A 17,364-nucleotide genomic window follows, 5' to 3' on the forward strand; every position below is an offset into this window, starting at 1 on the left:
ATTTTGATGATCGAATTTGTTTGACATGGATTAAACTAAATTTAGACACAAGTTATATGTTTGAAATTAGGTCCAAATACAAAAATTTTATTCGGTTTAAAATAGGATTAGGGTCCAAACATAGAACTCGTTATTCGATTTACTTGTTCGAACCCTAATCCGGATTAGATTATTGTTTGATTTAGTTGTCCAGATTTAAACTAATTCGGCTTTGGTCAATTAAATACATCTAAAATCCAATCTAAGGCTCCAGACATATAAATATTTCATAAACACGTATTCTTATCTAATCCGGAATCGAATTTTTGCCACTCCTAGAAAAACAAAGAAACAGAGTCATCCAGAAATTCTATTTACAAACATAATGGTTCTAGTGTTATTCTATAAAGCATTCCAGTTATACAGGACAACCAAATAAAACAAACTAATCCCAGAGAAAGGGTAACCAAACTATGGTTTAGCTTTAGTAGATACCGGCTCAATAGAATTGTTAGACAAAATATCTTCTCCTTCTTCAGTTTAAGAATCAACAATTGCACTGAATACCAGAACAAGTGCAACGAATTATCAGTAGATGCAGTTGTTGACAAGCGGTTGAATTGTATTAATCACTGCCCTTCTTCACATTTTCCAGCTTTCTTTGGGCTTATGCTTAATCCCCCTGTAAGTTATGTTTCGGGCCGCCTGGGTGCTTTAATGAAAAATCTATTGTCATTCAGAAAAAGAAACTAGTTTTCCTTCTTAGTTCTTATCCCCATCCAATATATACATTCAGGGGATAGGTGTGCAAACTGAAAGTCGAGAGCTCTATGAAACGGGATGCTAGCAAGCCATAACGTTACGAGTGGACACACAGACCATATAAATTCTCATATAGTCATACCTCGGCCGAAATATTGGCAAGCCAAAGCTGCTTTTCTAAAGGCAAATGGTCTTTCAAAGAGAGACAGACATGATGCATCACTTGTAATAGGAAAGCTGTCATATCATTTTCACTTTCGTCAATTGGTTGTGAATTAGGTGTATCATCACCCAATGCTACCTTCCTTGACCAGCTGTAAACGCGCTCTGTTGATGTTAAGAGAGAGGAAACAACAGCATCTGCAATAACCTCCCAACTGGGTTCTCTAAGAAGGGAAGTGAGGGTGACTGGAAGATCACTTAATACAGAGTCCTGGTCCAGAATCAGAAGAGGCATGTATCTGCAACAACTACCAGCCAACAGGCCAAGAAACCAAAGTGCCTGCGGGAGGAAAGTAAATAATATTATCAAAGTGCCAGCAATGAATAATGAATATCGCTCCTGCTTCTAAATCCTATACAGTTTGGGCAATTTCTGCATTATCAAAAACAAATTGAATTTTCCTAAATACCCCAATTCATCACTAAGAGTCAAACTACAACATACTCTGGTTCTCTTCCCTAAATCTGAAAAATCATGTGAAGTGGCATGTAATGAAGCCCAAAGATGAAAGATTCGTAAATCAGCTAGATAAATATGGCTGTAAAAGGCTCGATTTGGATGGTAGGACACAGGCAGCAGATCATAGATTCATAATATCTTATCGATGTCATAGTCCACAATTGGAGCTTACTGTAGTAGGATAACTTGATACACAGCTAATCTCCACCACATCAACAAGCCACTGCCTTTTTACACTTCCTTCTGCAAGTTGCAAAGCTGCTACAATTTCAACAAGCACGTCCCACATACCTGTAAAATGAATTAAAAATGCATGAAAAACTGTTCTCAGCTTCAAGTGTTGACAACATCCAAATATACTCAGTACTTAAAGTTCGCTGAGTTAGTTCTCATCTACTTAAAAAAGGCATGATGATAACCATTCCATAGGGAACCAACCATGTGGTTTTGAGTTCAATATATACGCTTTTAGCTTCCCAAGCTCAGTCAACGGAAGAGAACCTATCCCAACAAGTTTGGCTTTAGCTTGAATCATTTTTAGGACTTCAGCACTTGGGCCCTCTCGTCCTTCTAAATCCACGTGTGAAACCTGAAAATGCACATGGCAACTTAAATTATGCTTTATGCAGTACAGAATATAAAATAAATTCAAGAAACTACTCTTCTAACTATTTTTCTTCTTATTTTTTGCCCACCATTGACGCAGTAGTGATCTTAAACTCATATATAATAAAATAACTACGCCGTCATGAACTTGTGGAACATTTGATGCCCTTTAAAAGTCTGACCAGACTAGCAGATCTCATAGATCGTCATATGAACTTTAACATGAACATTCATGCGAAGTATATTACTATGAAATATCTCTCTAATAATATATTACAACAGGTAGTCATAAAGGAAATAAGTAAACCTGCAGGAAATCCGATAACCAACTATGTCGAGCCTTTGCTAAGCATCTGATCGCTTCAAACCATTCCTCTGAAGATTTCACCTTATCCACAACTATTAGACCAGGGGACTGCGGTGCAGGTAATGAAGAAAAGAGCACCTGCATGCATTTTTCAATATTTGATATGTAGGATAAAGAGTCAAGGGAAGCTTCATCCAGGCATTGACGGAGACCCCTCCAGCATGACAGTCGTAACATCATTTTCTTATCAAGGTCATGGATTTCATATGAACCGTCTGAAGCAAAGTAGCTGGCAACATCAACAAACAATTTCTCTAGCCTGGAATCCGAGAACATTTTTGTCAGGGCAGCCAAATGAAAAAGTAAACATGACTGTAGATTCGGCTGGAGTGTCTTGAATCTAGATAGATCAGATAGCTCATCGAGGAAATTTAGAAGTGAATCGAATTGATTTGCATGAGCTATCGAGAATTTTAGACATTCCTCTCTGATGACTCCTTGCTTAATGGAATCTGCTGGCAGCAACATGATAATTTGAGCCTCATATTTCATGCAGCGTCTGATGATTGAGCCCCATTCCATCGTCGGCAATCTGGGAGCTTGTGAAAGGCACCTCAGAACAGCAAATACTGTGTCCATGAGTGCAACTGCATTTGCCTGAAATAAGAAATTAGAAAATTTTATCATTAGAATTTCTTCTCATAAACGGCATGCAGATGGGCAAGTTGCTACGCACGCTGACGACGATATAAAAAAATGTGTGAAGCATGTGTTGGAAGGTAGGTGCATGTGTGTCTGTTTGGGAGAGAGAGCGAGAGAGAGGGGGGGGGGGGGAGAGAGAAAAAGGGAGGGAGAGGGAGAGGGAGGGAGGGAGAGATTTTCAGTAAATATTCAATGCAACACAAGTACTTTTCCCCCTTATTCTGAAAGGTAGATGCAACAGAAGTTATTAATTATATTCGAGGGAAACACTTAATAGTTGGTTAAAGAACAACCTTCAAGAAGTTCGTATACAAACATGTGAGGGCAGGATGAGCAAAGCAAAGCTCCACACATTTGATGTGGGGATCTCAAAACCCCCCTACTCAAACCCCTGGCCCTGATGCCCTCAACGCACAACTATCCAGCAGGCCGGGAAGGGAGCAGTAACTTTAACAATATAAAAGAACAAAATGGCCATGGAGAGGGAGAGAAGAGAAATCAAGAAATCCTTATCATCAAAAAAGAAACTATGAGACACCTTATTATAGTATTTCCTAAAAATTAGTAGCATGAGACCTACCTCAGAAAAATTCAGATTCATTAGCCATAGACAGAGCTTCATAACTACACTGTCCTCAGAAAATCCATGAGAAATCATCTTCGAACCAGAAACATCAGTCTGAATCCCCTCATCATCATTGGCATTTATGACTTCCTTGGACTGCAAATGATATCGAAGTAATGAAACTGCCCAAGCTGCATATTGTCGCAATTGAACATCATTGGGATTTTGTGCAACAAGAAATATCTCTTGCATCAATTCCGTCAAATATGACTCCAAAAAAGGGCTTGAAAGTAAAGGGCCCACCACATAAGAAGATTTCTGTAAAGCAAAGTAAAAATTTATTTTACACGAAACAATCCATAAGAAATGGTAACAGCCATTTTTAAATACCTTTTTTTGTTCATAACCAGTCTTCAGTGAGGGAGAGGAATGTTGGCCGTAAGTGAAAATTCCAGCACCTGCTCCCAGAGCATTAATAACTCCGAGCATCCCACCCAGATGGACAAGAGGAGGGTGAGCACTAGAATAACACTTCCTAAACAGTTCTAATAGATCTCTTACTTGTTCAGCCGCGATGAAGTGCACACCTTCATTCAAAATGCAGGCAAGGAAATTTCCTCCGCCAATGCATGATGTCATCAACAAGCTCTGATGGAAGGTGCTGTACTCATTAACAGACATCAGACCAGATATAAGTTCCTGGTATCGATTCAACAGATGATCTATTTCATTATCATTCAACAGTTCTACTCTCTGGCAGAAAGAAACTACAGTTGGAAGTGCAAGACAGGATCCAACTGCAAGAACTTTCTCAGATCCTTTACTGCAAGAACCATAAATTTTAACCACAGAATCCACAGGAGGAATCCATGAAATGACCAAGTCCTTTATTTTGAGCACAGCATTAACTGCACCGGCTCTGTATAATGCTCCAATAGAGCTTCCCAAGCCAAGAATAAGTCCAGCAGCACCCCAAATATCCTCCTCCAAGTCTTCATCATTGAATTCATTGAACAACTCAGGAGTCACAGTACTATCTATATCATGAGAGCTCCGAGGAAAATATATAGAGAGATCATCTAAAATATCATGTGATGCCTGACTGAGTTGACTCATCATCAGAAGAAAAGTTCTAACAACATTTCCTAGTGTCGCTACTGCCTGCATCTTGTAGGTTTCTTTGTCCAAATCAGACTTGTCAGCGGCTTCAACCCCAGTGAGAAGATCTTGACATGAAAAACCCAAGCCAACTCCACAGGCTCCCTTCACAAGAGTGCTTTTGCTGCCACACAAAACCTGAAACAACACACTTTTGCTAAAACAGATATCCATACCATCTCAACAGATTGTTTTCAAAAGTATTTTGAGATTTCTTCTTTTCAAATAGTCTTCTACAACTAAAGTATCCGAAACATTGTTGTTGCCTTCTCAATCCTTTTGCCTAATCCTTATTGCAAATTAACATAAGTAGGTGAGATGTTGCAATTACAAAATAAAAGAAAAGCTGCATTCTACCTTCAAATAATTATTTGTTTTGGGATTTGATGCAGGAGCTAAAGAGGTCCCGAAAGAGTAAATTCAAAGATCTACGCTATGTAGAGTCTTGGCATCTTATAGGGTTTGTCATAGCTAATATTTAGTCTAATTTAATGTTTTCATAAGTTAGTTTTTTATTGGGTCTATTTTTAACTAAGTTTCTTTTCGTTTTCATATTAGAGTATTGTTGGAATTTCAAGGTCAGTTGGAATTTCGAATTTCTTACTAATAAGTACTTTAATTAGCCTTTCATTCGATTATTTTCCTAAGTCAAGTAATAGTTATAATTGGAGTCTTATTTAGTTTACTTTTTAGAAATTCTAGCATTGTTGGAAGGAAGTTATATAGAATTAAGATTACTAAGAGTCTATCCATATGGGGTTGTAATCTCTCAAGAATGATGATGATTGAAAAACTCCCATGCACAAGGCTCCAACAATGGGCAAACACGCTATGTAATCAGCAACCCCTTTATTAGTGACTAATAGACAGAAAGACTTCGATTTGGTAATACAGTCCACGACAAAAAGACAGCACTTTAACATCACAGAAAACTTCAGATTCTCGTAATTAGGAAAGCATAAATTATACAGCAAGAGGCAGAGGGTACAATAATCACAAATGAAGTTTCAACATATTAATAGACACATTGTACAATAGAGACACATGAAAAATTAATCAGGATGAAAATGTTTATTACATTTCCGAACACATTTTATGTAGGCATTTGAATATTAACCATAGAACCAAATATGTGCTCTATACCTGGCATCTATTTTGATTTGACACTTTTTCGTGTACTGAAATGACTAATAACATTAATATTTATTTGCATAGTTTTCATTGTCATCACTCATCAGATACTTGCACTTAATCAGGGGAAAAAAAGAGTAACAGCTGACCACTGATATGCATACCTCAAGAAGTCCATTAATATTCTGAAACTTCTGTTTATGATCAGTCACGTGTAGGCAACTTGAGATTAATCCAAGAGAAAGTGCGGCTGACCATTGGCGATGCTCATGTTCATATTGGAACAACCAATTCAACAGAAACTTAGAAGCAGTTGATTTTATTGCATGAGAAGATGGAGGTAAGATCTGACAAGAGACGGCAAAGCCAATAAATTGAACTGAGCAAGGCACTTAACCAGGAGATTTAATTTCAATAGCAAGAACACAGATTGAAGAAAAATCCAAAAGAAAAAATAACATGAAAATGCTGACTGACTGGTTTATAAAGCTTAGAGAGGATAAAATGAAGAACTCTTTGCAAGCCCGAGCCCAATTGCTTGAGTGAAAGGGGATTGACCAAGCAAGTAAACCCTAGTTCAGGTTTGCCTTGATTACCAGACATTCAGCTTTTCTAGGCAAGCATGAGCTATGCTCAAATTAAGTTTGTATGCTTGAGCTTGCCTTGGACTGATCAATGTGGTGAAGTCATTTCAAGCTTAAAACCTCTAGAGCAAAAATAACAAAGCCAACAATTTTTCTAGTTTTTTTGCCTGAATATATGCTGCCCTAAACTCAAACTTCCATCAGAGAGAGAGAGAGAGAGAGATTTTCAGTCCAAATCAAGCACAAGGCCAAGTTAATCCTCAGAACCACTTGCACATTTGCAGCCCTAGAGGTGAAACTTTTTCTCTGTTTGGATAATGAACATTAGAACAAGTAAGAGAGACACTGTAATATAATTCGAAAGACTTAAATAACCATATGTACATGTATGGCATACAAAACAGGGTTTAACTTTCGCAATTTAAACCCGATTTGTTGTTGCCCCAAGTGTGGGCCTTTATGTGCATTTCTTGTTGACCCAAGTGAGGGCCTTGTGTGAGAATAGCCTTATTGTTGGACCTCATTTGTTGAGCACGTGTTGGGCCGTCAGAGTGCCCAGCGGCCTCAGCCCACACGTGAGGGGGAGTGTTAGAATATGTATAAATGATGTGAAATGCCCAACCGAACAAGTAAACTTATTGGGTTGAATGGCAAAGTAACTAATCTTAACATGTTAGAATATGTATAAATGATGTGAAATGCCCCAACCCAACAAGTTAACTTATTCTGTTGAATGGCAAAATAGCTAATAGTAACATTGTATCGGAGCAAAAGGTCTTGGGTTCAAACCTTAGCCTCCGAAATTTAAATCTCCATTTGTTGTTGCCCCAAGTGTGGGCCTTTATGTGTGTTTTTGTTGTGCACGTGTTGGGCCGTTGGATTGTCCAACCCACACATGAGGGGGAGTGTTAGAATATATATAAATGATGTGAAATGCCCCAACCCAATAAGTTAACTTATTAGGTTGTATGACAAAGTAACTAATCGTAACACCTAAGTAGGACTTTGGGTTTCATCAGTCTCATCACATCATTGATAGCAGATACAAAATTTTGATAGTATTCAGATAACCAAGTCGAGGGAGAAATTTAACATCATATTAGAACCTTACCGCACATAACGCACCAATGGCCAGTGCCATATTCTCAGCAGATCTAGGGATACATGCTTCAGCTAATCGTATTATACGCTGCAAGACAATGAAGGACGGAAAAACACATCAGGATTTATGCATCTTTGATAAAGTACTGCGTTTAAATGACTCAGAGTACGATGCAGTACTCAAAAGCGAAAAGGCAACAACAAACCTTCATGATATCATTAGCAGCCCTTGAAGTTTTATCCAACGTAATTGGTGTAACTTTGGCATCAAGAGATAGTGTATTAGCCCTCATCCAACGCCGCATGAAACTCTTCCATGATTGTAAAGAAAGAAGTGCAACAAAGATATTTCTTGATAACTGAAGAGAAGCGGCAATTTCTACCAGGGCATTCTCATACTCAGAATGCACATCTCCTAATCCCTAAAGAGTACATAACAAATATTTAAAGTTTTGCAAATTCTGCAAGGAAATAATCCCAATATATGATTATCTTACTCTTGACACCCCTTGCTTGGTCAAATATTTAGGAGTAAAGGAAAGGCATAATAGAGCTGCTCCAGGTAGCGATGCTGCGTTAATATCTTTCCCTGTAATTAGAATGCTCATATAACAAGCAGAACAGGTCAGACAAAAGTTCAAGGAAAACAAAGAGTTTTAAGTATCAGGCCATGCCAAGAAGAGCTAGCAATATTCTACCTTCGTTCCTCTAAAATGTTATATTAATCCGAAAAATAAATGGGTATTATTATTCTAATCTTGTATTCTGCTTCTATCCTCGTATGATTATAAAATTACTAATTCTCCTCGCGCATTCTTGTAGTGGAACCCAAAATGTTTGATACTAGGCTTAAACAATAATAATTATGGAAAGATAGATAGATAGATAGATTCAACCAACAAAGGGAAATTTTTAGAGAAAATGCTAATTTCTAATGTTTGGGTATGATAGGAAATGTTTGTAGCCCACATACTTATATTTTTTTAATATTTTATTCCATCAAAGCTGTAGCAACAGGAGGAAAATGCTATTTTCTAATGTTTGGGGGCTAACTTGCATCAATTCTAGGTCAAACTGATTGAACTCCCCATTCAAGTCCATTTTAACCATTGCCTTTTATAATCAAGGTTGCTATGAGGCTACTGTTATTCTCATTGAAATGAATTAGCTTTGACAAGAGAAAGTAGTTAGCTTGTACTAGTAGTATATAGTTGTCAACTAATTAGCTATATTTTTTATTCTATTCGATTGTATAGTTGTTACCAAATACAAATAGGATTGTAACTGTATAAATACAGCATATTGGTGTGAATAAAAATTATTATTCAAATTTTCAAATAAATTCCAATTAAAGTTTTCAAGGAAAGATATCTCATTATACCTGAAGAGAACAGAACTTGAGGTAGTACATCAAGCAACTTCTCAATCTTACTTCCAGGTACTCTCTTCTCCTTCACAAACCTTCGCCTATTTCTGCAGAAAAATCAACAATTGTTTTTAGTATCAGACATACTACACTTTTCCATCCGCAGCTGAAGCAGAAAAGAAAATATCTGAAGCAAAAGGCTCTTTACATATGCTCATGTGTTGCAATCTTGACAAGAAACCCCTCCATCGCCCCAAGTACATGAGGATTTTTCTCTGAGAAAATTAATTCAGTGATCCTCTCTTTCACATCTGGAATTCCCATGTCAATATGTGGTACCTTAAAGAAAACCACAATATTCAGGGGACAACCTTTCATGACTTCTTCAAAATGAAATGACATGCAGAAAAAAAAATTAGAGCAAATAAAGAAGAGGTAAATTCATTTGTTGTAGTACAATCGGAGACATGATCAAACTAGAAAAATATCTTGCAAAAAATATATATTTACTTCAAGCATTCAAAGAATTTACCTCATATTGACATAAAGCCTCAAAAGCTGAGGCCCTTGCTTGCTCCCATTGCAGTGTGTAATCAAGGTGTGCGGCAGAACCAACACCCCATAAAATGTGTAGAACTTTTTTTGACACCTCTGGATATACTTCAGCATCCATTGCACCCCATCTCAGGAGAAAGCATAGGCTGTCAAAGAGCAGATATTAAGTGCATTTCTCAGTAGCTTTAGATAGAGAAGAAAAAAATTAAAATAATACTACTCTTGGCCAGCTAAACCTTCTTTCTTTTTTTTTTTTTTTTGATAAAGACAATTCCTGGAAACAACCTAGAGGTAGAGTTGTCGGGGTGCAACCTAAAGGTCACAGTTTCAATTCCTGAAAAACAACCTCTCCACATAATATGTGGGGGTAAGGTCGGCGTACATCCTGCCTGTCCCCAAACTCACCCACTGCGGGAGCCTTGTCCATGGGAGTTGTATACCTTTTAAAGAGTAAAGACATTTTTTTGATAAAGTTGGCAAGTCAAACCTATGTACTGCATATGTGAGAAAGGTACAACTGGATTTTAGAACAATCCTTAAACAAATCAACACAAAAATTAAAGGAACACAATGTAGCAGGATAGTCCAACTTAGACTATTACCCCAACCTGAAAGTTATAAGAAAACAACTTCAATATAATAATGAAGTAGGCCAAGAGTAAGATCTTCAAGAAATAAAAAGGGTCTCCAATAACAATGGTGGTCTTGGCAAATGCACACTAAGATCTTAAATACTTCTAAACAAGTAAGGGTACGCCGCCTCAGGCTAGGCAATCCTAGCCTTTGAACCATACTAGTTTCATGACCTCACCTTTCTGGCAACTGGCAAGACTTCCAAACATCGATAAGTTAATTTGTAGAAGCTATGATTATGAAAATCAGATGACAAAAGTTGCTTACCTATATGCAAGTCTTGGTTCAGTGGAATAGTCTAGCACATGCTTTGCAATGACATCCCAGGCCGTATAAAAATCTAGATGGATAAAACAAATCAAATGTTTGCCATCACACTTATTGCTTGTATCTTTAACAAATTCAAAGAATTAACAATGACAGATGTATAACCATGCATGCAATTGGAAAATGACACGCAGCTGAATATTTTGTTTCAAAACAGAATAATATCTTACCTGCAATGGCCATATGCAAAAGTTTGCGCTCAACCATAAATGCAAACAGTATTCTCTATGTCACAAAAAATAAGAACAGAAAAAATGGCACTATACAAGTGTGCACGCATATTACCAGAAGGTGATCAAGAATTGCTTTCAGAAAAGAAAAGTCACATCACACCCCAGCTTCAAGTAAATTCAGGAAAACATACTTCATGATGTTTTTATCATATGTTCATCTAAACTAAGGATTCAAGTAGCCAAGCCAGAACAATATGATTTAAGAGCTTTGAAGAAGATGATGATGATAACATTATAAATTCACAAGGCATAGCATAGTGAAGCTGATTTAAGGCCCATCTTAGTAGTTTTGAGCAGCATCGGAGATAAGAATGGGAACTAAATAAGAATCTTAAGCTCATACAAAAAAAAAATCACAATTACCAATTACATCAGCTTCACAAAGGTGTGCAAGACCTTGAATGCCCAGAGATTGAACTACAGGATCTTTGCTCTCAATGCAAGTCTGGTAAAGAGAAGAAAGAGGAGAGAGAAGAATAAACGCATGCAACCCCACAAACAAAAGTAAACTAATAAACAAAAGAAAGAACAGAATGAAGGACATACCTCAACAGGCAAGATAAGGTCCACACCCCTATCAGGGTTTTTTTTGCAAACATCCCGAATGGAAGCAGCCATACTTATAATAATAGTTCTCTCATTCACAGAGTCAATGGGTCCTTTAGGAAGCAATACTGCCTACACTTTGATGCAAAATAGATTAAGAAGAAAAAACAGAGGGACATAAAAATGTACTCTTTGTAATTAAATTTGGAGTGGCAATATAATGAAGTACGTCCCATTTTGGCCTGTTGCACCATAAAGTATATTCCAGTGCAGCTGGTCCTTTTCAACTCTATCATGCTGCCAGGATTGTAATTTTATTGTTGAATGTATAGGCAAATGGTATAACTTGTTATTGTTAATTTTGTCCGTATTTAACTGCATGGTTCTCAATGTGATATCAGTCCAAGCTTGTTTTTAATTTCTAATTTGTGAGGGCCTAGTGCATGGGGCTGTCATCATTATCTATTATTACTGTGTGGTGTTCCTCATTGACAGAATCACAGTAGCCACATCTTCAACTTAGTCTATTAGATTGGGAGTAGAAGTGACAGTAATTCATGATTTAAAAGGAACACTTAAAATTTTATATAGCATACTGGCAAACTATTCATTACGCAATCTTTACAATATTTGAATTTTGACTATTAGTTCTGAGATTTCCCTTAGTAATAAAAAAATTGCAGTAAACTAAGCACAGTTTCCCAAAGGAGTTTCACCTGCAGACTCCCAAAGGCACGGTCATTAACTGCCCAAGTCTGACAAAGCAAACGAATGGCTGTAGCATATAAAACTCTGAATAACATCAAAATTGACATTGGTTAGTAACTACTCCTTACTCCTTAGAACAAACAACTAAAGTTACCCCAACAAGATGTTAATCCTTAAGTAAATGTGTGTGCCACTAAAATTTTATGCATATATTGCAACAAAAAGAAAGTGCAATAATCGAATGCAACTTCTCAAGTGTACAGAATTGCAATATTTGAGGAGCTATTGAGAATCAATAATCTGACTAAACTTAACTAGGTACACTATGTCCAAAAACAATAGAAGGATATATGTTTAGCGACTAAGACAACATTTTATATAACTTTCCAGAGAAATATGGAGTGTATTTGGCTCATGGACCAAGATACTTAACAAAATTCTAGACTGAGATAATCGACAAAACACCAGTCACAGCCTATCAGAATCTTAATGAGCAGCACACGCCACACGATATTCTAAAGAATGATATGGTAACTTAAAAATTAAATGTTGGACAGACATTAATTGGGGTTTAAGTACTTGAATGGAAATTAAACAGGCATAAAGATGGAACTTGCAGTCTATCAGAGAAAATTAAAAAAAAAAAAAAAAACAGAAGAGGAAAAGGGAGAAAGCAACAAAAACAATCAGAATTTAGTATAGAGTGCATACGGTTTTGTATCCTTGTGAAGCATTGGCAAGATAGTCTGAACAATTAGAGGAATCATCACAAAATGTGAAGCAAGTGATGGAAGCATTCCCAAAAGTTTTGGCTGCAATAATAGTTGCCAAAACCATGAAAACAGCACTAATGAATGGAGTTAGTAAATGCTAAAATGCACCCACGCCTTTTGTACATGCAGCACAAGTGGCTGAAAACTCACCAACATAAAGTTGTTGTTAATCTCTTTTCGAATGAAAATCTTATTGTAAAATAGGAAAGTCAACAACAATGAAACTCCCAATTTAGGGTCCAATAGGCCAAGCGAAGCCAGTGAATCTAGCGCAGTGGTTCCCCATGACTGATGCATCACCAAAACACTATTAACTGCACTCAAGAACAAGGGCATTTCTGCAAGGAAAAATAGTGGAATGGATGTCATCAAACATTAACTTTCAAACTAGTATGGTAAAATAAATGATGCAGACAACAAAGAGATCAAAAAAGGGAAAATATGAGGCCAGACAAACTGAAATGTGTGGTTCAAATTTGATCCAGATCCTACTTAGAATTTTATAGAGTACTTCTCATAGGGATTCGTGCAGATGACCCATATAGTCTGCAATAAAGGCTTTGGTGATGATAATGAAGCATTGCACGTATCTTTCTCTAGGTTATATCGCTGGTGGCCCTGTAATTTTATTAGTTTCCCATAAGGGGTTCAAGTACCTTAGGCCAATAGCCCATAAAGGATTATCATTACCAAGAATTCGTAAGTCTATAAATATAAGCATGTAAGTTGTAACCATAATCTAAAAATAATGTTTAAATGTTTTTCACAAAATTTCCTATAGCATATTTTCTGTAGATTATGTGACGCCAAGGAAACTCGAATGTGATGACTAGAAACCTACGTTTTTTTCTTTTCTACTTCCGTTTTTTATTCTCTTACAATTATAAATTTATAATGCAAGATCAGATTTCTTCTCTAGATTTTACTGTTTCTCTCCAAAATATAGCAATTATCTACAGCCTTGAGTCATCCCAAAACCTACTTCTAACCTTGATTGCCTATATCTCCCATTTTCTGATATTTTATTATTACAGGGTACTTTTCACGTTCGAAGAACATGTCTCAAACTTCTAATTTCTCCATCATTTCATCACAATTTTTGGCCTAACCTAAACTGTAAATCCCAAAGATCATTTGCTTAAAGCCAGAACAATAGTAAAATGTAAATCCCAAAAGATCATTTGCTTTAAGCCAGAACAATAGTAATTCTCAGAAACTCTAAGAAAGAATATTACTGTTTCTATCATACCTCACTTAAAAACTCCTGATAATTGCATGCTAAGTTAACAATAGAATTAAATAAAAACGTGGAAAGTAATCTACCAGTCCGGAAATTTTCTTGAGACTGCGAGATGGGAATAGAAGATTTTCTTCTGTCAGCGATCCATAAAGAGTACTCTTTTATTTGAGAAGTCCAAGAGGATGGTACATTGGGTACTTGGGTTCCACTTTTACCAGAGGAAGCAAAATGAAAAAAGAAGGAACTGTACAACGAATGTTGATCCTGCAAAAACAGGAGAAAATATTCCAAAATCTCAGTATTATTTGTTAGCTACAGTTCCAAATCGTTTCAACGACCATTCGAATTGGTAAAGTATTAACCCCAACCAGCTGGGTTGGCTTCATGAATAAGTAGACAGCATTTCCTCATACGTATTTCAACAAAAAACATTGTCCCTGATATATGATTGAATTGAGCCATCCTTCTGTTCATAATGGTAAAGAGTAAAGACCACAAAAGAGGTTTGCTTAAAATTGAGGTTTTTCACATTTAACATTGGAAGAAATAAGTTTTTGCTCAACAGAGAAGGCCTGATATCAATGCTATACATCCGATATCGGCTACATTTCTGTTAAAAACTATCACTTAGATGGATAGTCTGCAGTATTAACAAATTAAGAAGAAGGATCCATTGGGGGAAATTTGAGATTTGTGAGAACAAAAATTAACCTGAAACCATAGGCATTGCAAAAGCCTAAATGCAATAGACCCAGGTGAGCCAATAGATCGACTTCTCACTTCTGTTGAAACTTCATGCACAGGTGAAGTCAGAAATTTTACTAGAAGTTTTTCTATCATTGCAAGCAAGTCAGTAGCCACTCCTTTGACAGATTTAGACGGAGAGGACATAAGGTTGATGACAGGAAATATGAATAAAAGCTCCTCACAGAAAGCACTTTTGGTTAGACCAACTGCATGTTCTGCAAAACAAGTAATAGTGCCATGCTTTTATAAGAGTGAAAGAAAAACACCATAAACAACATGCACCATAAACAATAGGAAAATCAAATGAATTATCAGAATATAATAAGCATGATCTAGTGAATTCATTTGGCATTTAGGTAATGAAAAACCCAACATTAAGCATACAAGATTAAGCATGTAACCTTCACTTTTCCAGTTTAGAAGGAAGAGGAGGAGCTTCAATAAAGAGAGTTGTTCGTGTTCAAACTCAGACTTAATCAAGATAACAAATAAAGATAGTGTTGTTGATGATAATTCAGGCGTAAATCTCAATTCAATATCTTTCTGAACGACCAGCAAGCGCTTTACTAGTTCCAAAATTGCCACACTTCCACCATCTTGTTTGTGAAGACCTACAAATAGCGCAAGAATAGTCTCTAAAAGTTCCACCCCACACAGTTGAGTCTCATTAAGTACCTGTTAAAACGGGCCGGAGGAAAAAAAAACAAACAACAGAATCGCCAAAACTTTTAAAGTTACAGAAATCTTCACAAAGCATTGAAATGAACAACATAGATTAAAACAGAATCCACACAGTTAATAACATATCAACATACCAATCCTGCTTCAGCCAACCGTTTCAAAACGACTGTATATGTAACTACTATACATTCCAGAAAAAATTTGAGATGACTGCATGCCTGCAAAATATCAGTTAATGTCACGACTGAGGTTGTAATGAGGCCTTGTATAGTAAAACAATGATTTGAGTTAACCGTCACATTTATGAGTATCAAGAAACTATAAAAGCATTACTTCTCATGTATTCCCTTACCTCTGAGTCATTGTGCGGGAAAATTTTAGCCAAATTTATGAGCAGTTTGAGAACTGGCATTGCTTCAAAAGGAAACGAACAACAAAACGACGCCATTGACGATATCAACTCCCTAGTGAACAAAGAGGACGACGAACCCGAGAATGGTACACGGAGAATCAAATAATTCAAGAAGGGTCTCAAGAATTCGCAAACTTTTACCATTCCTAATTGCTTGTTGGACACCATAAATAGCAAAACTTGCTGCACAAGTTCGGGCTGCACTTCTGTTCCACAAGAAAGAACCTGCCACCATAAATACAAATGCCATCAGAACTCAAATTCTTCAACGATGCTCCCACATTGCACCAACGTCTGAACAGATCCAATTATCAGTATAGAAAGCATTCTACTTATTCATCAATACCACAATCAAAAACCATCTCGAATAGAATTTAAATTCTACAGTTCGGGTTGCTTTGCACCTAGTATATATATAACGCATCTTCAATTGCCATATACCCAGATTCCCAAAAATATGTCATCCATGAAACCAGTACCATCATTAAAGCCGCAACAGAAATCATACCATATTTGCTAATTCCCTGATTTAAAGAATGCAATTCTTGTAGCAAAGCTAAATAACAGAATAGAAAATCGTATGCACAAATCAAAAAGAGTAAATAAATGCTTCAATTCTCCAATACCAATCCTTCATTGAAAGACAGTGGAGTTCATTCCAAATTCACAGATTGATTTTTATGAACTCTACCCCGCGAACAAATTTCAACTTAGTATAACATCTCATAAACATGAAATCCACATAAAAAATAAAGAAAACTGAAAATGGAATTCTCTCGCCTTAACAAATGGGTGATTTTCCGCAGAACTAATCCCCCATGTTCCCTTGCTCCTCTCGAACACAACCCGAACGAGAAACCCCAGCCCTTTCACGAATAGCCCGACGAATTTAGGATCGGCTCCTTCGAGCGCGGACTGGAGCTCCAGTAACCCACGGGAGATGTCCAACTTAGAGTCAGAGACAAGACGGCAGAGCTCGCGGACCGACTGATCAACAACAGCAGGAATTACAGAGTGGAGACACTGAGAAATGGCGTCTCTACCGGGTTCCGAGTCGGCCCCCAGGTGAGCTGGGGCGGACCGGAGCTTCGTGAAGACTGAAATTACGGCGAACTTTTGAATCGATGGTTGTGGTACCCGAGTTCTTTCGAGCAGGGAAGTGTAGGAGTCCATTTTTTGCAGAGCGGGAGGCGGTGGGAGTGTAACCAGTAAGGTGAAAGGCAATTTCACTCGGAGCAGAGCAATACAGAAGGGCTATTTCAGCGGGAACTCGACAGCCATGGATCAGTCCATACCGTTCCACTCTACGGACATCGATGGCACAAATTCAAACCTCTTCATAAAAGTGATCCTCCTGATGTTTTTTCCTTAATTTCTATATTGTATAATTATTTTTTGTTATTATTATATTACTATTAATATATATATATTATATATATTATAAATATCGTCCTCCATATTTTTTTATTTTTTTAATACGAGAATTTGAGCCTTTAATACGGGGATTAAGAGGCTCAGACTCAATATTTCTATAAAATATCATACCCCAAATAGCTCAAACACATC

At 37.0% G+C, this 17,364-nt stretch overlaps 1 protein-coding gene across 3 annotated transcripts; it reads right to left on the reverse strand.

Annotated features, from left to right (window-relative positions):
- Positions 1–262: 262 nt before the first annotated feature.
- Positions 263–17,147, reverse strand: LOC119999984 (protein RST1). 3 transcript variants are annotated; one of them, XM_038847841.1, is made up of 25 exons: positions 16,579–17,147; positions 15,739–16,023; positions 15,521–15,604; positions 15,107–15,380; positions 14,670–14,920; positions 14,042–14,222; positions 12,869–13,056; positions 12,657–12,757; positions 11,954–12,029; positions 11,238–11,369; positions 11,055–11,136; positions 10,399–10,471; positions 9,476–9,644; positions 9,152–9,282; positions 8,959–9,050; positions 8,075–8,166; positions 7,784–7,999; positions 7,588–7,665; positions 6,057–6,239; positions 3,994–4,899; positions 3,619–3,921; positions 2,337–2,993; positions 1,862–2,012; positions 1,596–1,714; positions 263–1,243 (listed from the first exon to the last, which is right to left on the reverse strand). In XM_038847841.1, exons 1-25 carry the CDS (start codon positions 16,969–16,971, stop codon positions 878–880), a joined length of 5,583 nt encoding a protein of 1,860 aa, XP_038703769.1. In that variant the 5' UTR covers positions 16,972–17,147; the 3' UTR covers positions 263–877. The 3 variants fall into 3 exon arrangements, 2 of the variants coding, with proteins under 2 accessions (XP_038703769.1, XP_038703770.1); XM_038847842.1 differs by lacking the exon at positions 16,579–17,147 and having other exon boundaries at positions 15,739–15,850; positions 15,940–16,013; XR_005468540.1 differs by having other exon boundaries at positions 1,102–1,243; positions 1,843–2,012.
- Between the last annotated feature and the right edge of the window lie 217 nt (positions 17,148–17,364).

Source organism: Tripterygium wilfordii, chromosome 6, assembly GCF_013401445.1.
Source record: "Tripterygium wilfordii isolate XIE 37 chromosome 6, ASM1340144v1, whole genome shotgun sequence".
Lineage (NCBI taxonomy): Eukaryota > Viridiplantae > Streptophyta > Magnoliopsida > Celastrales > Celastraceae > Tripterygium > Tripterygium wilfordii.